Below are 26,028 nucleotides of genomic sequence, written 5' to 3'. Positions count from 1 at the left end.
GTTTTCTCACTTCGTCCCTTCCAATCCTTGGCAGAAACATTGCAGCAGCTTCACCAGCAGCTGGTGGAGTCCGAACGGAAAACCATGACCTACCTCAAGCGGTTCAACAAAATCCAGGCCGATTATCACAACCTCATTGGCGTCACAGCTGAGCTGGTGGACTCGCTGGAGGCTACTGTGAACGGCAAGATGGTAAGGACATCCCTGGAACTGGCATCCGGGTCTGGGGGCTGTAGGGGTCAAAAAGGTCAAGAGGGCGGCTGTGACTGGGCGGTCAAGACCCCACCTCTTTTTTCTGCACATGAGCAGACAAGACCCCAGCCCTATTTTTGCACAGGTCATATGGGCAGTCAGGACCCCCGCCCCCATTTTTAAAGAGGTCACATGGGCAGTCAAGACCCCAGCCCTATTTTTAAAGAGGAACATGAGCAGACAAAACCCCCACTCCTATTTTTGCACAGGTCACATGGGCAGTCAAGACCCCAGCCCTATTTTTGCACAGGTCATATGGGCAGTCAGGACCCCCGCCCCCATTTTTAAAGAGGTCACATGGGCAGTCAAGACCCCACCCCTATTTTTAAAGAGGCAATATGGGCTGTTAAGACCCCACCCCTTTTTTACACAGGTCACATGGGCAGTCAAGACCCCACCCCTATTTTAAAAGAGGCAATATGGGCTGTTAAGACCCCACCCCTTTTTTACACAGGTCACATGGGCAGTCAAGAACCCACTCCTATTTTTAAAGAAGTAATATGGGCAGTTAAGACCCCAGCCCTATTTTTAAAGAGGTCACATGGGCAGTCAAAACCCCAGCCCTATTTTTGCACACGTCACTTGGGCAATCAAGACCCCCACCCCTATTTTTAAAGAGGTAATATGGGCTGTTAAGACCCCGCCCCTTTTTTATACAGGTCACATGGGCAGTCAAGACCCCACTCCTATTTTTAAAGCGGTCACATGGGCAGTCAAGATCCCACCCCTTTTTTACACAGGTCACATGGGCAGTCCCTACCCCTATTTTTAAAGGTAATATGGGCTGTTAAGACCCCAGCCCTTTTTTTACACATGTCACATGGGCAGTCAAGACCCCACTCCTATTTTTGCACAGGTCACACAGGCAGACAAGACCCCCACCCCTATTTTTGCACAGGTCTCGTGTGCAATGCATGTGAAAAAGGGTTAGGGTTTCAATTACACGGTTTCACCTCTTGTGTCAGAAATACAGGTAGTCCTCAACTTACGACCACAACTGAGCCCAAAATTTCTCTTATTAAGTGAGACGGTGGTTAAGTGAAGTTTTGCCCTCTTTTACGACCTTTCTTGCCACGGTCCTCAAGCGAATCGCTGAAGTTGTTTAGGTAGTCACACGGTTCTTAAGTGAATCTGTCCCCCCATTGACTTGGCTTGTCAGAAGATCGCCAAAAGTGACCCCCCCCCAGGGACACTGCAGCCGTCATAAATACAAGTCAGCAGCCAAGAGTCTGAATTTTGATCACCTGACCCTGGGGATCCTGCAAAAATCGTATATGTGAAAACTGTCATAAATCACTTTTTTCAACGCCGTCGTAACTACGAACAATCACTAAACAAACAGTCGTAAGTCGAGGACTAGCTGAAATTTCTTTCACCCTCCTGCAGGGAAGGTAACAGAGGCGTATAATTGTAATTGTCTTGACTTTAATGTTTTTTTTAACCTTTTAATGCCTCACATCTTAATGTTTTTAACCTTCGAAAGTCCAGGGGTAGGCAACCCTGTCTCTTTTATGACTTATGGACTTCAACTCCCAGAATTCCTGACCCAGCGTGGGGGAACTATGGCCCCTTCATGACTCGTGGAACTCCCAGAATTCCTTGGCCAGCCTGGCTCAGCTTGGAAACCTCTCCCTTTCCCCTCAGCAGGGCTGACTCAGGAATTCTGGGAGTTGGAAGTCCACGAGTCATAGTGGTGTCTGAGTTTACATTTGCTAATACATATTTAATTCCTAATCCTTTATTCTTTCCTTTAGCCATTGATAAAATAAGTCCCAAGTTTGATAATATTCCATTTCTTCTTTTTCTTTCAGTCTCATAGTCAGTCTGTCCATCTCTGCGCATTCTATTTTTTTATTATTATTATTATTTCTTCATCTGATGGTATTCCTTCCTTTTTCCAGCATTGCGTAAATATAATTCTTGCCGCTGTTGTGACGTGCAAAATCAAATATAAAGCTTTGTTTGTTAGACTTTTCTGGCATTATACCTAATTTTAAAAAGTTCAGATTTAAAATCTACATGTTCTCTCAACATTTTTTCCTAGCCAGATATGTATCTTTTTCCAGTAACTCTTTATTTTGTCCCATCTTTTTTTATCAACCTGAAAATCTGGAGATCTCCTTTATAAAAAAAAAGCCTTGGGATTTCCACACTTGGGGGGGGAGGAATGAACTATTTTAGTTGTTACTCCCAGATCTCACCAGACGGTGGCACTGTTGAGTTGAGTGTGAGCATGACTCTAACCGAATTCAGGGCGGTTTGAAAATCAAATGTGATGGCGTCAATCTGCATTTTATGGTGCTGGATTTCATTGATTGATAGAATCCTAAAAGCAGGAAAGAAACACCCCCCCCCCCCCCCAAAAAAAACTTGATCTTCCTTACCCTCAAATCAGAATAAAGCTGGAAGGGACCTCGGCGGTATTATAGTCCAACCCTCTCCTCAAACATTTCAGACACGTGACCCTCCAGTCTCTTCTTAAAAATTTCCCATGATGGAGCGCCCACAACATCTAGTGGCAAGCTGTTCTACTGGTTCATTGTCCTCACTGTTAGGAAGTTTCTCCTTAGTTCGGGGGTGGTTCTCTCCTTGATGAGTTTCCATCCATCGTTTCTTGTTTTGCCTTCTCGTGCTTGGGAAAACAAGTTGACCCCCCCCCTCTTCTTTGGGGCAGCCCCTTAAATATTGCAAGACTGCTATCATGTCCCCCTTAATCCTTCTTTTCTCTAGACTAGCAAACCCAAGTCCTTCCTTAGATATGAAAGCCAACTGGGTGACTTTAGGCCAGTCACTAGTTTTTCAGTGCCGTTGTAACCTGGAACGGTCACTAAATGAACGGTTGTAAGTCAAGGACTACCTGGACTTCAAAGCACTTTGACCGGTGGGACTTGAGCAGTTCCAATTTTGCTGTTTTCCTCCCATATTGGTGAAAACCATTGGGGAGGGGGTCGGTCTTCTCGACCACCCCCTCAAAACCTGTTTATCTTTCCAGTTGTGGTTGTGGTTGTTTTTAAAGGGAAACAAGGATCTAACTTTCCTTATTGGGGTTTATTGCTTACCTCGCAGATCACCCCGGAAGACCTGCAGAGTGTCTGCTTGCGTCTGTTTAGCAATCAGATGAAGCAAAGCGTTGCGCATAGCATAGACTTCACCAGGCCCGGCACTGTAAGTATAATTGTGGGGGGGGATTTTTTGTGTGTATGTGGGTGCTATCTATGTTGGGTTTCTGAGTATTTTGGCCGCAGGCTCCCTGCCTCATGCAGAGATGAAGACTTTCAGTCATCCAGGCCAAGGTGTCTGAAGGTTGAATCCTTGAACTGGACCAACTGGGCAATGCTAGGCTGCATTAACAGAGGGATAGAATCAAGATCAGGTGAAATGTTAATACCACTTTACAAAGCCTTGGTAAGGCCACACTTGGAATATGGCATCCAGTTTTGGTCACCATGGTGTAAAAAAGATGTCGAGACTCTAGAAAGAGTACAGAGAAGAGCAACAAAGATGATCAGGGGACTGGAGGCTAAAAGATACAAGGGACGGTTGCTGGAATTGAGTATGTCCAGTTTAATGAAGAGAAGGACGAGGGGGGACATGATAGCCGTGTTCCAGTATCTCAGGGGCTGCCCCCCAAAAAAGGGAGTCAAGCTACTCTCCAAAACCCCTGAAGGCAGGACAAGAAGCAACGGATGGAAACTCATCAAGGACAGAAGCAACGTAGAACTAAAGAGAAACTTCCTCACAGTGAGAACAATTGACCAGTGGAACAACATGCCACGAGAAGCGGTGAATGCTCCAACACTGGAAGTTTTTAAGAAGAGACTGGACAGCCATTTGTCTGAAAAGGGTTTCCTGCCTGAGCAGGGGGTTGGACTAGATGACCTCCAAGGTCCCTTCCAACATTATTATTATTATTATTATTATTATTATTATTATTACATAATTTTTTGTGAGCTCAAGACTTTTCGCTGCTCATCTAAGCAGCTTCATCAGTCAGAGTGAGCCAGCAGTGAAACGTCTCAAGTTCACAAAAATTTGTCCTAGACGCCATGATTCAACCTTCAGATATCCGTGCCGGAATGACGGAGGTTTTTCGCTGACACCTGGCAAGGCATTTTGGGTTCCTGCGATAAGAATCGGTATGTTCCAACATACAACTCAAGTTATGTTCTAACCGACTTGCCGTGACTAATGAAGCTGCTTGGATGAGCAGTGCAATGTTGGCAGGATTTAACCTTTTATTTCAAAGGTGTTTTTTTTTCATTGGTTTATAATGCAAAACACAAAAGAAAACGCTAGGAAACTGAGGCGGAAGGGAAGGGAAGAGTGTCGGGGAAAAAAGGGAAGAAAGAAAAGGCGTTGACTTCAGACTCCTTTTGACACAGTAGAAGAAGAGACAGGTGGTCCTCGGCTTACAACCACAGTGGAGCCCAAGATTGATGTTGCTAAGTGAGGTTTTGCCCCATTTTACGACTTGTCTGGCCACAGTTGTTTTAAGGGAATTGCTGCAGTTGTTGACTAAGTAAGACGGTGGTTAAGTCAAGATCAGGTGAAGTGTTAATACCACTTTACAAGGCCTTGGTAAGGCCACACTTGGAATACGGCATCCAGTTTTGGTCACCATGATGTAAAAAAGATGCTGAGACTCTAGAAAGAGTGCAGAGAAGAGCAACAAAGATGATCAGGGGACTGGAGGCTAAAACATATAAGGAACAGTTGCTGGAATTGGGGATGTCTAGTTTAATGAAGAGAAGGACGAGGGGGGACATGATAGCAAGGTTCCAACATCTCAGGGGCTGCCCCAAAGAAGAGGGAGTCAAGCTCTTCTCCAAAGCGCCTGAAGGCAGGACAAGAAGCAATGGATGGAAACTAACCAAGGAGAGAAGCAACCTAGAACTAAGGAGAAACTTCCTGACAGTAAAAACAAATAACCAGTGGAACAACCTGCCTCCAGAAGCGGTGAATGCTCCAACACTGGAAGTTTTTAAGAAGAGACTGGACAGCCATTTGTCTGAAATGGTATAGGGTTTCCTGCCTGAGCAGGGGGTAGGACTAGATGACCTCCATGGTCCCTTCCAACTTTATTATTATTATTACTGTAAATGTGAGCCAGTTGCCAAGTGTCTGAATTTTGATCACGTGACTGCGGGGGAAAGCTGCGACGGTCGTAGGTGTGAAAAACGGTCTTAAGTCATTTTTCCCAGGGCCATTGCAAACTTGCGAATGGTCGCTAAACGAGCTGTTGTAAATTGAGGACGACCTGCAATAGCGTCAGAGCTAAACTTTTTACTTTTTACCTAATAGTGTAAACTCGCCATTTCTATGAACAGCAAACGTATCTAATCGGTCAAACCCAAATTCAACGTTTCCTTTTTTTTTTTTTTTTTCCCCACCTCGAGCACAAAGTCCAGAAGCGGTTTCCAAGCAGAAACGAAAGTCATTGCGGTTTGGGGGCTTTTTTTCCTCCCTCTTTAATCAAATCAAGCCAGCCATCTCTGCTTACTCCATCGGTTTTTGCAGCCATCCGCCCATTGTTCAACCTTGAAACCCACATGGGGATGTTTCGGATGGCTTCAGCCACCTTCAGCCCAGAATGTTTCAAAGGTTCTCCCCCGAAACTGCAGCCCTGTACAAAGTCCTAAAATGTTGGCTTTCCAGCTTTTATCTACTTCCTTTCCACCACATTATGCAGGTTTTTGTTCCTATTTCTATTTACGCTGAGAGAACAAGATTGCAAAGGTGTGGCTCGGCCAAGGCCAGGTATTTTAGACTGATGACTCACGTCTAGATTGGGCTATGTCTATCCCGTGGAAAGAGAGATATTGGTGTAGGTGCAAGAGGGGGCAGTGTCTTTGGTGGCTCTGAGCAGTGTTTAATCAGGAATTTGAATCCAATCTACCACAAGTACAACAACTCAAGAAGCGTGGGAAACTGTAAAAATATGATCATAAAAGCCCAGTCCAACACAATACCACTGAAAAAGAAAAACAAGAAATCCGAGAAGAAACCAGCATGGCTGCACAAAGATCTCTATGACAGCGGTTCTCAACCTGTGGATCGGGACCCCATTTGGGGTCGAACGACCATTTCACGGGGGTCGCCAAACAACGCAGTCCGCCATTTTTTTCTCCCTTTTCCTTAGCTGTGCTACTCCCTTTTATTCTATTGGCTTTTGAAAGCCAATAGAATAGACTCTCTTGAATAGAGTCTAATTCTATTGGCTTTCAAAAGCCAATAGGAATTGTCCAGGCTGTCTCTGCCCTGCTGAGCCCGCCAAAAGTCCCATTCTGCAAACGGTGCTGCACCAGTTGAGTAGTCCTCGACTTACGACAGGTTGAGTAGTCCTCGACTTACGACCGGTTGGGAGGTCGCGGCATTAAAAAGGTTGAGAACCACTGCTCTATGATAAACTGAAAGAAGCTTTATCTTAGATAATTTTGGGTAGAAGGGGCACCTGCCCACCTGAGAGAGGTATATAACGGAAGAAACCCAGTCTTTGTTTTTGACAGTGATTGTCTAAAAAAAAGGCCACTAGCTTATACACTAAATTCTCGGTCTTCTTCCTAAGCAACTGAAATTTCAGAAACTTAATTTGTCAAATGAAAAAATGTTCCAGGTATGAATTTAAGAGCAGAAGTGCGTTTTAGATAACATGAAAGGTTTTTTTGTTTTGTTTTGTTTTTTAAAGCAGGGGTTTTTTTTCCCAACCTCTTTTTCATCTTTTCAAAACGTTCTGCTGGATGACGGAATGATTGGATTTGCGTCTGCTCGGTTTAAGGAACAGAGCCAATTTAGTCTAGTGGTTAAAGTGCTGATCTACAAACCAGGAGACAGTGAATTCTAGTCCTACCGTGGGGCATGAAAGCCAACTGGATGACTTTAGGCCAGTCACTATGAGACCGTGAATTCTAGTCCTTCCTTGGGCATGAAAGCCAACTAGGTGACTTTAGGCCAGTCACTAGGAGACCGAGAATTCTAGTCCTTCCTTGGGCATGAAAGCCAACTGGGTGACTTGAGGCCAGTCACTAGGAGACCGAGAATTCTAGTCCTTCCTTGGGCATGAAAGCCAACTGGGTGACTTGAGGCCAGTCACTAGGAGACCGTGAATTCTAGTCCTTCCTTAGGCATGAAAGCCAACTGGGTGACTTTAGGCCAGTCACTAGGAGACCGTGAATTCTAGTCCGTCCTTGGGCGTGAAAGCCAACTGGGTGACTTTAGGCCAGTCACTAGGAGACCGTGAATTCTAGTCCTTCCTTGGGCATGAAAGCCAACTGGGTGAATTTCCAAGTTTGAGGAACCCTTGAATTCCAGATCTAAGTACAAGAGGCCCCATGAGTTACCTTCACAGATCCTGACCAAGCAGAGTGGCGATTTGAGCGAATTTAAGCCATTTTCTACCATTGCTGTACACTTGAAAGAGCAACCTGTGGGAGACCTTACCAAGCCTTGAAAATGAAACAAGCCAGCTGGGCAGGAGTGTCTGGGGCACAACTCACCAAAGCGGAAAGAATTTTAAATAAATCAAATGCTTTTGATTGCCGGTAGGGTCGAAAGGATTTGAGCAGGTTTACTTCTGTTTATTTGCCCCAACATAATAATAATAATAATAATAATAATAATAATAATAATAATAATAATAATAATAATAATAATAAACAGACAGTAAGGGCCGCCTATGCAAAGAAGCTGAAGAAATAGTGGACCACCTAGTAAGCTGTTGCAAGAAGATTGCATAGACTGACTACAAGCAGCGGCATGACAAAGTAGCAACAATGGTGCATTGGAAGATCTGCAAGAAATATCATTTGCCTGTAAGCAAAAACTGGTGGGATCATAAAATAGAGAAAGTCATTGAAAATGATAAAATTAAACTGCTCTGGGACTTCAGAATTCAAACAGACAAGCACCTGCAACATAACACCCCAGACTTAACAATTGTCTATAAGAAAGACAAAAAAGTCTGGATAGTGGACGTGGCAGTGCCTGGAGACAGCAGAATAGACGAGAAAGAACTGGAGAAGATAACAAAATACAAAGACCTACAAATAGAAATAGAAAGACTGTGGCAAAAGCAAGCAAGGGTAGTACCAATAGTCATAGGCTCCTTGGGTGCAATCCCAAAACACCTGGAGCACCACTTGAACACCATCGGCATTGACAAATTCGCTATTAGTCAATTGCAAAAGGCGGCCTTACTAGGAACTGCTTCCATCCTGCGACGAGATCTGTAATACCATCAAACATCCACATCTGCCTATCCCAGATCCTGGGTAAGGACTCGATAGGTAGACAAAATGCCAAATCCAGTCTGAACATCTGGCTGACTGTGCGATGATCCATAATAAAAAATAAAAAAGTTGGAAGGGACCTTGGAGGTCATGTGGTCCAACCCCCTGCTCAGGCAGGAAACCCTATACCATTTCAGACAAATGGCCATCAAGTCTCTCCTTAAAAACTTCCAGTGTTTAATAGAAAATAATATTTGTAGCATGGGGTTGAACAGAAGAGTGTTGGTGTTCTCTGAGCTTGGTGATTTCCTTACAGACATTTCATGACCTAACTAGGTAACATCATCAGTGCTGGAACAGGGTGGGTTTTGCAAAGGGGGGGGGAGGAGGAGGAGGAGGAAGACTGTGGGGTCCTTGGTGCTCTCTGAGCTTGGCAATTTCTTTGCAGACATTTCATGACCCAACTAGATCAGAGTTCTTTTTGATTTGGCGGCCCCGAAAGGGTGGCAGGCACCGCTACATGTGCGTGTGCAAATAGGCCGCCCGCGTGTGCATCCAAAAATGAGCCCTGTGCGTGCGCGCACAAATGGGCCATGCATGAGCGCATGCACACACGTAAATGGCTGTGCACGAGCGCATGTGCACATGCAAAGGGGGCTTGTATGGGTACGAGTGCTGCAAATGGGGCGGCACTAGCGCCGGCGGGATGCTCAGGGCGATGCCAGCACCGGTGGGACGCTCGGAGGCGGGCCAGCGCTAACGCTGGCGGGATACTTGGGGGCGGCGCTAGCGCCGGTGGGACGCTCAGGGGTGATGCTCACGCCGGCGGGAAGCTCAGGGTGCTAGCGCGAGTGTGAGGGCCATCCCTTCATGCGGCCCGGTAGCCAAGTGGCCACGACCCAGTAATGGGCCACGTCCCACAGATTGGGGACCCCTGAACAAGATAATGTCTAAAGTGCTAGAATGGAGTGGGTTTTGCAAATGGGAGGAGGAGGAGGAGGAGGAGGAGGAGGAGGAGGAGGAGGAGGAGGAGGAGGAGGAGGAGGAGGAGAAGAAGAAGAAGAAGTAGAAGAAGAAGAAGAAGAAGAAGAAGAAGAAGAAGAAGAAGAAGAAGAAGAAGAAGAAGAAGAAGAAGAAGAAGAAGAAGAAGAAGAAGAAGAAGAAGGTGCTCTCTGAGCTGGGTGGTTTTCTTGCAGACGTTTCATGACCCAACTAGGCAACATCATCAGTACTACAAGGGAGAGGAGGAGGAGGAAGAGATGGAGGAGGAAGAGGAGGAGGACTGTGAGGTCCCTGGTGCTCTCTGAGCTTGGTTGTTCTCTTGCAACCAGCATGTATTTATAACCTTTGTGTTGTCCCAGGGTCTTGGGATTGTCATTTGCAACCTTCCTACCGAGTTTCTGACAAACGCCGTCAGTGGGGCGGGGGGGGACCCAGAGTTACTTAAGGACCACGTGATTCACTTAACAACTCTAGTGATTTGCTTAACAACCGTGGAAGAAAGGTGATAAAATGGGGCATAACTTGGTTAACTACCCCCCCCCGTGCTTAGCAGTGGGGATTTGGAGCTCAACTGCAGTCGTTACATCGCGGAGTACCTACACAGGTTGTCGTGCCCCTTCAACCTTGGTTGCCAGGAAGAACATTGTGTCATTAACGTGAGAAAACGGGCGCTCTCTTTGAACAGCTTCCGACGGATCAGAGTCTAGAGTGAGAACCCCTTGCTATCTACTCTAGTCTAGCCAGAAACCGTGAGAAGCAAACGCTTAGTTCTCACCTTATCTCGATTTGAGGTAAGCAATGTCTTGTTTAATTGTGGGTCAAAGTTCCGCTCACCTAACCCCGTCGTGATATTGGGCGTGGTGTCCTGTAGGCCAGTGGTTCTCAACCTTTTTGAACGAATCGGCCCCTTGAGCCAATGAGGAAGTTGTCATCGCCCCCCTCCCCCAACATAACCTCTCAATCACAACATAGGAAATAATTCTTCGATTTATGCGAACACTTTTTTTTTTTTGTTTTCTTTAAAATTGCCATCAGACATATCGATGCAAATCATTTATTTCCAGTCTTTTCCCCATATCTCCCATATTCTGGCCAATGAGCCGAGGTGGCGCAGCAGTTAGAGTGCAGTACTGCAGGCCACTTTAGCTGATGGTGTTCAGCAGGTCAGCGGTTCAAATCTTACCGGCTCAAGGTTGACTCAGCCTTCCATCCTTCCGGGGTAGGTAAAATGAGGACCCAGATTGTTGGGGGCAATGTAATATATATATATATATACATTGCTTACTGGTGTACACCGCTTAGAGAGTGCTTGCACTTAAAGCGGTATATAAGTCTCATAAATAAATAAATAAACCCCCTGCTTAGGCAGGAAACCCTATACCATTTCGGACAAATGGCTGTCTCTTCTTAAAAGCCTTCTTAGGAAGGAAGGAAGAAGGAAGGAAAGAAGGAAGGAAGGAAGGAAGGAAGGAAGGAAGGACAGAGTTGGAAGGGACTTTGGAGGTCATCTAGTCCAACCCTGAGCCGAGGTGGTGCAGCAGTTAGAGTGCAGTACTGCAGGCCACTTTAGCTGACTGTGTTCAGCAGGTCAGCGGTTCAAATCTCACCGGCTCAAGGTTGACTCAGCCTTCCATCCTTCCGGGGTGGGTAAAATGAGGACCCAGATTGTTGGGGGCAATGTAAATATATATATACACATTGCTTACTGGTGCACACCGCTTAGAGAGTGCTTACACTTAAAGCGGTATATAAGTCTCATAAATAAATAAATGGCGTGCCACTGTATGGGTAGAGGCTGCTGCGCAACGCGCATGAAGATAAGCGATGCGTCTTCACATACGTACGGCGTTCTGTACCGAAGCTAGCTGGAGGAACATTTGAAAACACAATTCGATCCTACTAAGAGCGAGCGAACTGATGTTTTTGTATGACAGATATACAGCCATTCACTGTACGAAAAAGTCTCAAAAGTGTCCCCAAAACTTCTCGCTCCATCGCCCCCATATCGCCCCCTTTTCATTCCTTCGCCCCCGCGTCGCCCCTTTTCATTCCATCGCCCCCCCTGAAAAATGAAATCGCCCCCTGGGGGGCAATATCGCCCAGGTTAAGAACCACTGCTGTAGGCTCAGAGCTGGCTTCTCCTGGCTGGTCTTCCACTGGGGCAGATGTTCTTAGGTAGAACCCTTTCTTCCAAACAGATGTTGAGACCCTAGAACAGAGGTCTCCGACCTTCCTCGGTTTGCGGACCGTGAAGGAAAGGGAGGGGGAAGCGTTTTAGGTGTGTGGATGTGCGCGCACGCAAACGGGGGCCGTAAGCACGTGCGACGCAAACGGGGTGGGGCTAGTGCCCCTGTGACCTTCGCTAGCCCCGCCCTCTTTTCATCGCACGGCACCCCGTTTGCGTAGCAGCGGCGGCGCTAGTGCGACTGAGGATGAGCACGCTCACACATGGGCACGCACTGGCCAGCCTGTTCCACAGCCCGCTGGCCAGGAGGCCACGGCCCAATATTGGGCTGTGGCCCACAGACTGGGGACCCCTGCTCTAGAAAGCAACCTGGAATTAAGGAGAACGTTCCTAACAGTGAGGACAATTAGCCAGTGGAACAGCTTGCCACCAGACGTTGTAGGGGCTTCATCAATAGTTTTTTTTTTTAAAGAAAGGACTGAACAGCCACCTGTCTGGAATGGCATAGGATCTCCTGCTTGAGCAGGGGGTTGGACTAGAAGGCCTCCAAGGTCCCTTCCAGCTCTATTCTGATTAATATTAAAGAGTGCAACGAACAGCAACAAAGAGGATCAGGACTCTGGAAGATCAAACATACTACAAGCAGCTAAAGCAGCGGTTCTCAACCTGTGGGTCGGGACCCCATTTGGGGTCGAATGACCATTTCACGGGGTCGCCAAACAACGCAGTCCGCCATTTTCCCCCCCTTTTCCTTAGCTGTGCTACTCCCTTTTATTCTATTGGCTTTTGAAAGCCAATAGAATAGACTCTCTTGAATAGAGTCTAATTCTATTGGCTTTCCAAAGCCAATAGGAATTGTCCAGGCTGTCTCTGCCCTGCTGAGCCCGCCAAAAGCCCCATTCTGCAAACGGTGCTGCACCTGTTGAGTAGTCCTTGACTTACGACCGGTTGAGTAGTCCTCGACTTACGACCGGTTGGGGGTCGCGGCATTAAAAAGGTTGAGAACCACTGAGCTAAAGGAACTAGGTCAGGGGTCTTCAAACTTGGCCCTTTTATGACTTGTGGATTTCAACTCCCAGAATTCTACAGCCAGGCATACCTGGCTGAGGAATTCTGGGAGTTGAAGTCCATAAGTCATAAAAGAGCCATAGTTCCCCCATGCTGGCTGAGGAATTCTGGGAGTTGAAGTCCGCAAGTCATAAAAGTGCCAAGTTTGAAGACCCCTGAACTAGGTATATTGAGCCTAATGAAGAGAAGGCTTAGGGGACACTTGATAGGTGCCTTTCCAATGGTTGAAGGACTGTCACAGGGATGAGGGTCTCCATTTATTCCCCATGGCCCCTGAAGGCAGAACAAGAAGCAAGGGTCAAAGGTCATCAGAGGAAGGTTCAACCTGGAAATGAGGAATTTCCTGAGAGTGGGAACAATTAATCAGTGGAACAACTTGCCTCCTGGAAGTTGTGGATGCTCTTATCACTGGAGGCTTTCAAAAGAAGATTGGACAACCATTTGTCCAGGATGATATAAGGACTCCAGGGGGTTGGACTAGAAGACCTCCAAGGTGCCTTCCAGCTTCATGACTGTCTGAACCCCATTGGCACTGGTTAGCTAATTAATTAAAGCAAAAAAAACCCACTCTGAGTGGATCTTCTGAGCTTGTCTGAGCTCCAAGGGTGTGCGTGTGTCCTCGGTACCCAGTTTGAGGATGTTGAACCATCTTGAAAAGTCCACGGCCATCACATTTGCTGTGTTTGCCCGAACAGAATCCCCATTTCTCTTTTTCAAAGATTGGCTTTGAGTCAGCTTGTTTTGTTTTCACAGCTGAAAGAAAGCCATATAAATATGTGCAATGATTTCCCGGGCGCTTTTTTGTTTTGTTTTGTTTTTTGTTTTTCTAAGGGTAGATTTTTCCGTAAAGAGCACTTGACTCTAAATCCATCACTTTGAGCTGTCATCCTCTCTTGCCTTCAATTCAATAGCGACGCACACGTTTTCGCCGTCGGCTGCCAATCCCTGATTGAAGCTCAAATAGCGAATTCCTTCATTCTTTCCCGTTGGTGGCTCCTGGTATGTGGGGTGGCACAGCTTTTTTTGGTTGTTGATTTGTGTAACAGCCTTCCCCCTTTATCATTGAACGGCCTGTGCCAGAATATTGGCTTTTTAAAAGCCAAAGAATTCTCTAGAATCTCTGTCTTCTCCTCGGCGTGCCCTTCCCCTGTTGCCTTTAAGCATAGTGGAAAGCATTTGTTTTTCATCCACGCTTCCCTTTATCATTAAAGAATAGCTTCATCCAACTGGCTTTTCAATAATCTTTTTTCCCCAGTAGGGAACAAAACTCATCAAATGTATATGTGTGCACTGAGTGTAGAATTACGGATGAATTTGTAACAATAAACGAGAATCTTTGCAGCTCAGGGTTGAAATGAGGGGTCCTTGGTGGTCTCTGAATCGGGTGGTTTTCTTGCAGACGTTTCATTGCCCAGCTAGGTAACATCATCAGTGCTAGAAGGGATGATGTTTGAGAAGGGAGGAGGAGAAGGAGGACGACGACGACGACTGTGGGGTCCTTGGTGCTCTCTGAGTGGTTTCCTTGCAGACGTTTCATGACCCAACTAGGTAACATCATCAGTGCTAGAAGGGATGAGGTTTGCGAAGTGAGGAGGAGGAGGAGTGGTGGTGGTGGTGGAGGAGGAGGAGGAGAAGGACTGTGGGGTCCTTGGTGCTCTCTGAGTTTGGTGGTTTTCTTGCAAACGTTTCATTGCCCAACTAGGTAACATCATCAATGCTGGAAGGGATGAGGTTTGCGGAGTGGGGAGGAGGAGGAGGAGAGAAAGGGAAAGGACTGTGGGGTCCTTCATGCTCTCCCAGCTTGCTTGTTTTCTTGCAGACATTTCATTACCAAACTAGGTTACATCATCAGTGCTAGAAGGGAGGAAGAGGAGGAGGACTGTGGGGTCCTTTGTTCTCTCTGAGCTTGGTTGTTTTCTTGCAGATGTTTCATGACCCAGCTAGGTAACATCATCAGTGCTAGAAGAGAGAGGGGTTGGTGGAGAGGAGGGGGAGGACTGTGGGATCCTTGGTGGTCTCTGAATCAGATTGCTTTGTTGCAGACATTTCATTGCCCAGCTAGGTAACATCATCAGTGCTGGAAGGGATGAGGTTTGCGGAGTGGGGGGGAGGGGGAGGAGGAGGCGGAGGAGGAGGAGAAGGACTGTGGGGTCCTGGGTGCTCTCTGAGCTGGGTGGTTTCCTTGCAGACGTTGCATGACCCAACTAGGCAACATCATCAGTGCTAGAAGGGAGGGGGGCTTGTGGAGAGGAGGAGGAGAAGAGAAAGAAAGAAAAAGAAAGAAAGGAAAAGAAAGAAAGAAAGAAAGGAAAAGAAAGAAAAAGGAAGGAAGGAAGGAAGGAAGGAAGGAAGGAAAGAGAAAGAAAGAAAGAAAGAAAGAAAGAAAGAAAGAAAGAAAGAAAGAAAGAAAGAAAGGAGGAGAAGGACTGTGGGGTCCTTGGTGCTCTCTGAGCTTGGTTGTTTTCGTGCAGACGTTTCATGACCCAACTAGGTAACATCATCAGTGCTAGAAGGGAGGAGGTTTGCAGAGTGGCTAAGAGAGACATTTGTTAAGTGAATTTTGCCCCACTTTACAACCTTTCTTGCTGCGGTTGTCGAGTGAATCACTGTGGTTGTTAAGTCAGTAGCACGGTTGCAAAGTGAGGCCGGCTTCCCCCAGTGACTTTGCTTGTCAGAAGGTCGCAAAAGGGGGACCCCGGGACACGGCCGCCGTCGTAAATACGAACGAGTGGCCAAATGCCCCAATTTTGATCACGTGACCACGGAGAGGTTGCCACGCTCAGAAGATGTGCAAAACGGGCCTGAGTCCCTTTTGTCCAGTGCCGGCGTAACTTCAAGCGGTCGCTAAATGAACTGTCGTAAATGGAGGATTTACTTGGTACGCTCTGAGCTAGGAAGCTTTCTTGCAGACCTTTCATGACCCAGCTAGGTAACGTCGTCTGTGCAAGAAGTGGGAAGGAGGAGCAGGAGAAGGCTTGTGATGTCCTTGGTGCTCTCTGAAACTTGGACGCCTTTCTTGCAGACATTTCAGGACCCAGCTAGGTAACGCCATCAATGCTGGAAGGAAGTGGGGTGTGCGGGGCGGAGGAGGAGGAAGAGAAGGAGAAGAACGAGCGTTTTCTTGCGGACGTTTCATTACCCAACTAGGTAACCCCATCCGTGCCAGAAGGGAGTTGGGGAAGGAAACGTCCGCAAGAAAACCACCAGCTCAAGAGAGAGCGTAAACATTTAAGAAATCCAAGTCTCTGTGCAGGCATCTTACCAGTGTGTTTTAATCATTTTTTTTTCATTTTTTTAAAAAAAAAACATTTATTTAAACGTTATGTTTCATTTCTGTGGTTTTTCTCTTTAGCTTTTTTTCTCTCTCTCTTAATCTCTCTCTCTCTCTTTCTCTCTTTTTTTTGGAATGTGTGCCTATTTACCTCTAAAGAAACATGGCTGTGTGAGCCTCTGTAAGGATGAATATGTAAGTTCCCATATCTCCTTTTTTGTTTGTTTGTTTGTTAATCTTTTCACATTTCTCCGTATAATCTGTCCTGTCTTCTTCTTCTTCTTCTCTTCCTACGTTTGTGCTGGAGCATGTTTGTATGGCCCGCCCGATTCCTGTGAATGATTGCATGGAACATTTAACCAAATTTTAAAAACAGCGGTCGACAGTGACGAGTCATGCCTCTGTGTGGCACATTATGTATTTATTGCTAAGCCTCTTCCTGAGCATGAACTGTCACCCAGGTGATTTTAAATGTCTATATTAGAATTCTTTTTGTTTGTTCAGTTAATCAGGTAGATTTTTTTCCCATGGGGGGGGGGAGATGTTTGTTGACTGGCATTTTAATGTTGTTCCATTTCTGCATGCTTGGTGACGTATAAAATTACTCACAAAATTAAAACGGTTTACAACTCACCTGTCCTGCTTCCGACAGATGAAACTCTTCAAAGAACTTCGAGGCATTGTTTACCTTAAAGAATCTTTATTTGACAAGCATAGCATCGACACTTACATAGCCAAAGCCAAAAACTGGATTCCCCTCCCCTGAGCATATAGCCTCAAAGCATACTTCCCTCCTCCAGTTAACATTCATAAATCACATTCTCCCAATTAGTTTGAAACTCTCCTTCCAGTTCTCCAGCTCAGCCAATTCTTATCCTCTCTTATTTCAATAACCTTGGTTCTCATACTAGGTCCAGTATTGTTATGTCTAACTAAACTCTCATGCATATTCCTCCCCCCAGCGTCATCTAACTCTACCTCTAAGAGTAAAGCATAAGAAGAAAATGGTTGGATCTCCAACTGTTGTCAAAGCAAAAACATCTGATGTTAGCAGCGTTGACATCACCTGTTTAATCCCAAAAACTGCAGGCAGGCCTTGACTTAAACAACCATTTGTTTAGTGTCCGTTTGAAGTTATGTTGGCACTATAAAAAAAGGTGACTTAGGACCATTTTTCATACTACCTTGGCAGCCCACCCAGGATCAAGGGATCCTAATTCAGACGCTCGGTAACTGACTCACATTTACGACGGTCATAGCGTTATGGAGTCACATGATTGCCTTTTGCGATTTTCCAACAAGCAAAATCAACGGAGGGGGGGGGGAAGGCAGGTTCACTTAACAGCCGTGTTACCAACTTAACAACTGCAAGGGATTCACTGAAGAGAAGGACGAGGGGGGACATGATAGCAGTGTTCCAATATCTCAGGGGCTGCCTCAAAGAGGAGGCAGTCAAGCTATTCTCCAAAGCACCTGAAGGCAGGACAAGGAACAACGGATGGAAACTAATCAAGGAGAGAAGCAACCTAGAACTATGGAGAAACTTCCTGACAGTGAGAACAATTAACCAGTGGAACCACCTGCCTCCAGAAGCGGTGAATGCTCCAACACTGGAAGTTTTTAAGAAGAGACTGGACAGCCATTTGTCTGAAATGGTGTAGGTAGGGCTTCCTGCCTGAGCAGGGGGTTGGACTAGATGACCTCCAAGGTCCAGTGGTGGGATTCAAATATGTGGACAACCAGTTCTCTGTGTGGATGCCGCTTCCAGAAGTCCATTCTGGGTCTGGGCAACAAAAATGAGCTATTGGTTCTGCCGAACAGGTGCAAACTGGCCGAATCCCACCACTGCCAAAGTCCCTTCCAACTTTATTATTATTATTATTATTATTATTATTATTATCGATCATCGCACAGTCAGCCAGATGTTCAGACTGGATTTGGCATTTTGTCTACCTATCGAGTCCTTACCAGGACCTGGGATAGGCAGATGTGGATGTTTGATGGTATTACAGGTATCGTCGCAGGATGGAAGCAGTTCCTAATAAGGCCGCCTTTTGCAATTGACTAATAGCGAATTTGTCAATGCCAATGGTGTTCAAGTGGTGCTCCAGTTGTTTTGGGATTGCACCCAAGGAGCCTATGACTATTGGTACTACCCTTGCTTGCTTTTGCCACAGTCTTTCTATTTCTATTTGTAAGTCTTTGTATTTTGTTATTTTCTCCAGTTCTTTCTCTTCTATTCTGCTATCTCCAGGCACTGCCACGTCCACTATCCAGACTTTTTTGTCTTGCTTATCGACAAGTGTTAAGTCTGGGGTGTTATGTTGCAGGTGCTTGTCTGTTTGAATTCTGAAGTCCCAGAGCAGTTTAATTTTATCATTTTCTATGACTTTCTCTATTTTATGATCCCACCAGTTTTTGCTTACAGGCGAATGATATTTTTTGCAGATCTTCCAATGCACCATTGTTGCTACTTTGTCATGCCGCTGCTTGTAGTCAGTCTGTACAATCTTCTTGCAGCAGCTTACCAGGTGGTCCACTGTTTCTTCAGCTTCTTTGCATAGGCGGCACTTACTGTCTGTTGCTGTCTTCTCAATTTTGACTTTATATGCATTTGTCCTTAAGGCTTGGTCTTGTGCAACCAGAATTAGTCCCTCAGTCTCTTTCTTCAATTTTCCTGCTTTCAGCCATTGCCAGGTCTTGTTATTATCTACTTTCCCAACTATTTTTTTAATGTATTGGCCATGTAGTGCTTTGTCTTCCCATGCCTCTATTCTGTTCTTCATTTGGTCTTTCTTGTAGGCCAGTTTGTTCTCTCCAGTAGTCAGTAAGCCTTCCTGATATACTAATTTCAGTGCATCTTCATCATTGTTCTTCAGATATTCTTCCAAAGCCATTATTATTATTATTATTTAGTACCGTATTTCTCCAAATATAAGCCCTAACCGGAAAATAAGCCCTAATGTGTCTTTGGGAGCAAAAATTAATATAAGACCCGGTCTTACTTTCGGAGAAACATGGTGTTTCATTAACCACAAAGCAAGTTAAAAACCCACCCCTTGATGGCTTGATTTTATGAACTGGTGCACACACCCCTTTTAAAGTCCTGTGAGCCAATGTCTCTGTAATGCACAGAGTTGCAGGTGCCTCCTAAGAAACACGGGGTGGGGGGGGAGTGTCGTTATTGCAAAATATCCAGGGACATAAATCAAAGTGAGTGACAGATCAACGGAGTGCGATAGGACGCAATCTATCTGCCACCTGTTCCTGCCGTGAATGGCGCGCATTGTGCCCTGGGTGGGGGAAGGGGCTTTTAATTGCCTATTAGGTATCATCCCGTCCGGATGGACGCCTCCTACGAAGTCGCTTTCGGGTGCCAGCCTGCACTTTTTTCGTTTTGTGAGAACGAGGCTCTTGTGTTACATAGCCTAGCTTTGTGGTCGGCCCGAGCGTTTGGATGGTACGCGGAAGAGGAGTAATGCGATCTGTCTTTCGACATTTTTTTTGCTTTTGTCCTCGCGGCCTTTTCCAGCCGGGCGGCTTATAATGGGCACCCATTATAGAACGTGCCATGAAAGGGAGAGAGGAGACAGTTGGGGGTCAGGAAGACTGGGAATCAATGGCCCCCAGCAGGCTTTTTGAAAAAGCCTTTGCAGGAATATTCTGTCTAGTGTTCAGAAGGAAGGGTGGGAAGATATATCCAGATCCGTCCAATTTAATGAAAAGAAGGACCAGGGGCGACATGATAGCAGTCTTCCAATATCTCAGGGGTTGCCCCAAAGAAGAGGGGATAGAAATTAGAATAGAATAGAATAGAATAGAATAGAATAGAATAGAATAGAATAGAATAGAATAGAATAGAATAGAATAGAATAGAAATTGGAATAGAATAGAAATTGGAATAGAATAGAATAGAATAGAAATTAGAATAGAATAGAAATTACAATAGAAATTACAATAGAATAGAATAGAATAGAATAGAAATTAGAATAGAATATAGAATAGAATAGAATAGAAATTAGAATAGAATATAGAATAGAATAGAATAGAATAGAATAGAATAGAATAGAATAGAATAGAAATTAGAATAGAATAGAATAGAAATTAGAATAGAATAGAATAGAATAGAATATAGACTAGAATAGAATAGAAATTAGAATAGAATAGAATAGAAATTAGAATAGAATAGAATATAGAATAGAATAGAATAGAATAGAATATAGACTAGAATAGAATAGAAATTAGAATAGAATAGAATAGAATATAGACTAGAATAGAATAGAAATTAGAATAGAATCCTTCTTGAGCAGAGAGTTGGACTAGGTGACCTCCCAAGGTCCCTTCCAACCCTGTTATTTTATGCCCTATTACACCAATTCCTTTCAATTCCCCAGCCAAAAAAGTCTTCCCATTGAAGCCCAGGTATTTGGAGTATTTATTAGAAAGTCCTGTTCCATAATAAGGAATGCTCATTATAACAAACGACTTAATCGTTCTGGGGAACAGACATTGGTATAATCTAGATCAGGGGTAGGCCACCTTGGCTCTTTTATGACTCGTGGACTTCGACTCCCATAATTCCTGAGCCAGCCGCATTGAGGGGAAAGGGAGCGATTTCCAAGCTGAGCCATGCTGGCTCAGGAATTCTGGGAGTTGAAGTCCACCGGTCATAAAAGAGCCAAGGTGGCCTACCCCTGATCTAGGTAAAGTGGGCTTTGCTTACATATATTCTGATTTTTTTCTCTCTCTCTCCTTCAAATCACACAGGCTTCGACCATGTTAAGAGCATCGTTGGTCCCGGCGTAAGTTCTCTGATTGCCTCTTTGTTCTTATTTGTCCGGTCATAAAATGTGGGTGGTTTGTGAAGAGATAAGCTCCATAGGCCCAAACTTGAACAGGTAGCCCTTGACTTACGACTACTTGTTAAGTGACTGTTCAAAGTTACGACAGTGCTGACAAAAGTGACTTAAGATCTGGACCTCATGACCATCACAGCATGTCCATGTCATGTGATTGAGACCCTTGGCAACTGACACATCATTATGGCAGCTGCACCATCACATGCTCACCGTTTGCAACCATCCTAGCCGATTTCCAGTGAGCAAAGTCAATGGGGGGAAGGCAGAAGCGCTTAACAACCGCACAGTTCCCTGAACCGTTGCAGTGATTCAGTTAACAGACGTGGCAAATAAGGTGGTAAAATGAGGCACAAACCAACCAACAACTGCCTTGCTTAGCAGTGGAAATGTTGGGTTCAATTCTAGGCATAAATCAAAGATTACCCCTAGTTCAGGGGTAGGCAAGCTTGGCTCTTTTATGGCTCGTGGACTTCAACTCCCAGAATTCCTGAGCAAGCATGGGGGAACTATAGCCCCTTCATGACTCGTGGACTTCAACTCCCAGAATTCCTGAACCAGCCATGCTGAGGGGAAAGGGAGAAGTTTCCAAGCTGAGCCATGCTGGCTCAGGAATTCTGGGAGTTGAAGTCCACGAGTCATGAAGGGGCCATAGTTCCCCCACGCTGGCTGAGGAATTCTGGGAGTCCTCGAGTCATGAAGGGGCTATAGTTTCCCTATGCTGGCTGAGGAATTCTGGGAGTTGAAGTCCACAAGTCATGAAGGGGCCATAGTTCCCCCATGTTAGCTCAAGAATTCTGGAAGTCCTCGAGTCATGAAGGGGCTATAGTTTCCCTATGCTGGCTGAGGAATTCTGGGAGTTGAAGTCCGCAAGTCATGAAGGGGCCATAGTTCCCCCATGCTGGATCAGGAATTCTGGGAGTTGAAGTCCACAAGTCATGAAGCGGCCTAGGCCTAGACCAGGGGTAGGCAACCTTGGCTCTTTTATGACTGGTGGACTTCAACTCCCAGAATTCCTGAGCCAGCATGGGGGAACTATGGCCCCTTCGTGACTCGTGGACTTCAACTCCCAGAATTCCTGAGCCAGCATGGGGAAACGATGGCCCCTTCGTGACTCGTGGACTTCAACTCCCAGAATTCCTGAGCCAGCATGGGGGAACTATGGCCCCCTCATGACTCATGGACTTCAACTCCCAGAATTCCTGAGCCAGCATGGCTCAGCTTGGAAACCTCTCCCTTTCCCCTCAGCGTGGCTGGCTCAGGAATTCTGGGAGTTGAAGTCCACAAGTCATGAAAGGGCCAAGTTTGAAGACCCCTGGATTTACATATATATATATATGGGTGTATGTGTATTTATGTATGTATGTATCTATGTATGTATGTATATACCATGTGTATATGTGTGTTATATATATGTGTGGGTAGATATATACTTTCCTTCCACAGCAGGCAACAGAATTTGATTTTTAATGTAGGCCAGTATGCTCATAGTAAAAAAATGACAATACTAAAGGTTCTCTTATCTTCCTTTATAAAAACCGCCCGACTTTCCAAGACTGAAGAGAGTCGGTTGCATTTCTCACGGGGCCCTTTTTTCTTGTGCAGGGAAGTGCAGGAGGTCCCCCTCCTGCCATCTTTGGATTATGAGAAGTTAAAGAAAGATCTGATCGACGGAAGTGACCGCCTCAAGGCTTTCCTGCTACAGGCCTTGCGCTGGGTAAGTCCCGCTACAAATCGGGGGGGGGGGAGCAGCCTTGGCAATAGCTTGTGGACTTCAACTCCTGGAATTTCCCAGCCCGCCAAGCTTTTCCGACATCCCTACAAGCAAAGTCCATGGGGGAAAGCCACATTGCCTCAATCCATCCATTTATTATTGCAGCCAAAAGCCAACGCATACATTAAACATTCCAATAAAACAAAACTGAACAGAACCAAACACAAGAAGACCTAGCAATATATTACAATTACTGATGTAATCAATGGGTGATCAAGGTCTGCCTAGTTTTACAATCAAACTGGTCGGTCCTGGAGGAGATCAACCCCGACTGCTCTTTAGAAGGCCAGATCCTGAAGTGCAAACTCAAGTACTTTGGCCACCTAATGAGAAGGAAGGACTCCCTGGAGAAGAGCCTGATGCTAGGAAAGATGGAGGGCAAGAGAAGAAGGGGACGACAGAGAATGAGATGGCTGGATGGAGTCACTGAAGCAGGAGGCGTGAGCTTCAGTGGACTCCAGAAGATGGTAGAGGACAGGAAGGCCTGGAGGAACGTTGTCCATGGGGTCGCGATGGGTCGGACACGACTTCGCAACTAACAACAACAACAACAACAAATAACAAAACGTAGCTACCTTCAGAAAAACTGAATCATGCTGACCTGACAATAAAAACACACCGAGAATAGTCTACGCCACATTGACCTAACAACTGGGTTACTAACTTAACCGCTGCGGTGATTGACTTAACAGTTGTGGCAAGAAAGGTCATAAGAAATGGGGCAAAACTCACTTAACAAATGTGGGGCTCAGTTTTGGTCCTACGTAGAGGATCACTGGTCGGTCTCTTGTTTCTTTTGCAGCGTTTGACAACTTCCCATCCGGGCGAACAGCGGGACACGGTTCTGCAGGCTTATATCAACAACGATCTTTTGGATTGCTACAGTAACGGCCAGGTTAGCGAGGGGCGGTCGCGATGTAGATCAAAGACTGAAAACATCTCTAAGGGGATGGATTTGCAACTCTTGACTTTTTTTTTAATCCCATCCCACAAATTCCCTTCTTTTTCTCGCAAAGTAGAATACAGGAAGTCTTTGACTTGGTGTCCACACCCAGCTCGAGAATCCAGATAAACGTCCAGGTTCATTCTGTCTCCGAAAATCTTATTGTTTATTGAATACACTGCATGGTATTATTATTATTATTAATAATGATAATAATAACAAAAGTTGGAAGGGACCTTGGAGGTCATCTAGTCCATTCCCCTGCTCAGGCAGGAAACCCTAAACCAGGAGTAGGCAACCTTGGCTCTTTTATGACTCGTGGACTTCAACTCCCAGAATTCCTGAGCCAGCATAGCTCCCCTTGGAAACCTCTCCCTTCCACCTCAGCATGGTTGGCTTAGGAATTCTGGGAGCTGAAGTCCACGAGTCATAAAAGAGCCAAGGTTGTTTACCCCTGCCCTATACCATTTCAGACAAATGGCTGTCCAGTCTCTTCTTTAAAACTTCCAGTGTTGGAGCATTCACCACTTCTGGAGGCAGGTTGTTCCACTGGTTAATTGTTCTCACTGTCAGGAAATTTCTGACAGGTTGCTTCCTTCTTTGGTTAGTTTCCATCCGTTGCTTCTTGTCCTGCCTTCAAGGGCTTTGGAGAATAGCTTGACTCCCTCTTCTTTGGGGCAGCCCCTGAGATATTGGAACACTGCTATCCTGTCCCCCCTCGTCCTTCTCTTCATTACACTGGACATACCCAATTCCAGCAACCGTTTCTTATATGTTTTAGTCTCCAGTCCCCTGATCATCTTGGTTGCTTTTCTCTGCAGTCGTTTCTATTGTCGAAGCAAAACTAACTCTGAGGTTCCCAGACACCACTTCATCGATTTAAACAATAATAATGTTCCCCCACCAAACCCCCAACGTCTTACTTAGTCCATAGAAACAAGTTCACTTTGTTACGGGAACCGTCCGCTTCAAATCCACACCTGTTCTAGAGTCCTTGAAAGGGTTTCAGGCTTTCACAGTCTTCAGGCAAATCGTAGAAGTTTCGTTTCTCCACCTAACTCACTCCAAAGTAACACCTCCCCCCCTTACTCTAAAGGCAAGTTGAAATGCAGAGGCACGCAGCTGCCAACGTTTCATCCTTGACCCTTACGACAGTTCCTTTAGTGACCGTTTGAAGTCACAACCGCACCGGAAAAAGGGGCTCAGGATCGTCTTTTTCACACTTAGATGGTTGCAGCATCCCCGTGGCCACACGATCAACATTCAGAAAAACTTGGCAACTGACTCTTATTTATGACGGTTGCACTGTCCCAGGGTCGCGCGATAACCTTTTGTGACCTCCTGACAAGCCAAATCAATAGGGAAACTCGATTTGCTTAACAACCACATTTCTAACTTAACGACTGCAGTTGATTCACTGAACAACTAGGGGCAAAAAAGTTTGTCAAATGGGGCAAAACACTCTTAACAACGGAAACTTTGATGCTCAATTGTGATCGTAAGCCGAGGACTACCTGTACACAAGTCCCTTTACGGAGAGTACAGAATAACAGAATTGGAAGGGACCTTAGAGGTCTTCTAGTCCAACCCTCTGCTCAAGGAACTGCAATGATTCACTGAATAACGTGGCCCCCAAAAATGCTGTAAAATTAGGCACCACCAAAATTAGGCTGTAGCTTTTATTTTCTGTCAGACTACTCCAGAATTAACTGCGACCGTTTCAATTTGGGGGGTGTGTGTGTCTCTTGCAGAGAAGCTTCCTAATGCTGATCCAGTCCAAGTGTGAGGTCGTTCGCCAATACACCGCCAGGCTCATCAATACATTTGCCTCCTTGGCTGAAGGTAAGAGGTGGAGCATGAAGGCAGCTACTGCTATAGAATGGAATGGAACGCAAAATAGAACAGAATGTAGAATAGAATAGAAATAGAAATGAGTGGAGTGGAGTGGAATGGAATGGAATGGACTGGAATAGCATAGCATAGAATAGAATAGAATAGAATAGAATAGAATAGAATAGAATAGAATAGAATAGAATAGAATAGAATAGAAAATATGGAATGGAGTGGAATAGAATAGAAAATATGGAATGGAATGGAATAGAATAGAATAGAATAGAATAGAATAGAATAGAATATAGAAAAGAAAATATGGAATGGAAAGGAATAGAATAGAAAATATATAGAATAGAATAGAATAGAATAGAATAGAATAGAATAGAATAGAATAGAATAGAATAGAAGAATAGAATAGAATAGAAAATGGAATGGAATAGAATAGAATAGAAAATGGAATGGAATAGAATAGAATAGAATAGAATAGAATAGAATAGAATAGAATAGAATAGAATAGAATAGAATAGAAAATATTGAATGGAATGGAATAGAATAGAAGAATAGAATAGAATAGAAGAATAGAGTAGAATAGAATAAGAAATAAGAATAGAATAAGAAG

At 45.2% G+C, this 26,028-nt stretch overlaps 1 protein-coding gene across 4 annotated transcripts in view; it reads left to right on the top strand.

Annotated features, from left to right (window-relative positions):
* Positions 1-26,028, top strand: part of LOC120320314 (lisH domain-containing protein ARMC9-like) — a 139,974-nt gene that overhangs the window by 39,851 nt on the left and 74,095 nt on the right. For 3 of the 4 annotated variants that reach the window (XM_039369925.1, XM_039369929.1, XM_039369930.1), the window contains exons 8-14: positions 35-192; positions 3,319-3,417; positions 16,163-16,198; positions 20,771-20,805; positions 22,465-22,576; positions 23,436-23,528; positions 25,328-25,418. In XM_039369925.1, the coding sequence (XP_039225859.1) occupies positions 35-192; positions 3,319-3,417; positions 16,163-16,198; positions 20,771-20,805; positions 22,465-22,576; positions 23,436-23,528; positions 25,328-25,418 (624 nt within the window). The remainder of the gene's footprint in view (positions 1-34; positions 193-3,318; positions 3,418-16,162; positions 16,199-20,770; positions 20,806-22,464; positions 22,577-23,435; positions 23,529-25,327; positions 25,419-26,028) is intronic. The other variant, XM_039369926.1, reaches the window with a different exon arrangement.

The sequence above is a fragment of the Crotalus tigris genome, unplaced genomic scaffold, assembly GCF_016545835.1.
Source record: "Crotalus tigris isolate CLP2741 ecotype Arizona unplaced genomic scaffold, ASM1654583v1 scf7180000021321.634910, whole genome shotgun sequence".
NCBI classification, from domain to species: Eukaryota; Metazoa; Chordata; class Lepidosauria; order Squamata; family Viperidae; genus Crotalus; species Crotalus tigris.
This window is presented reverse-complemented; position numbering and strand designations above follow the sequence as displayed.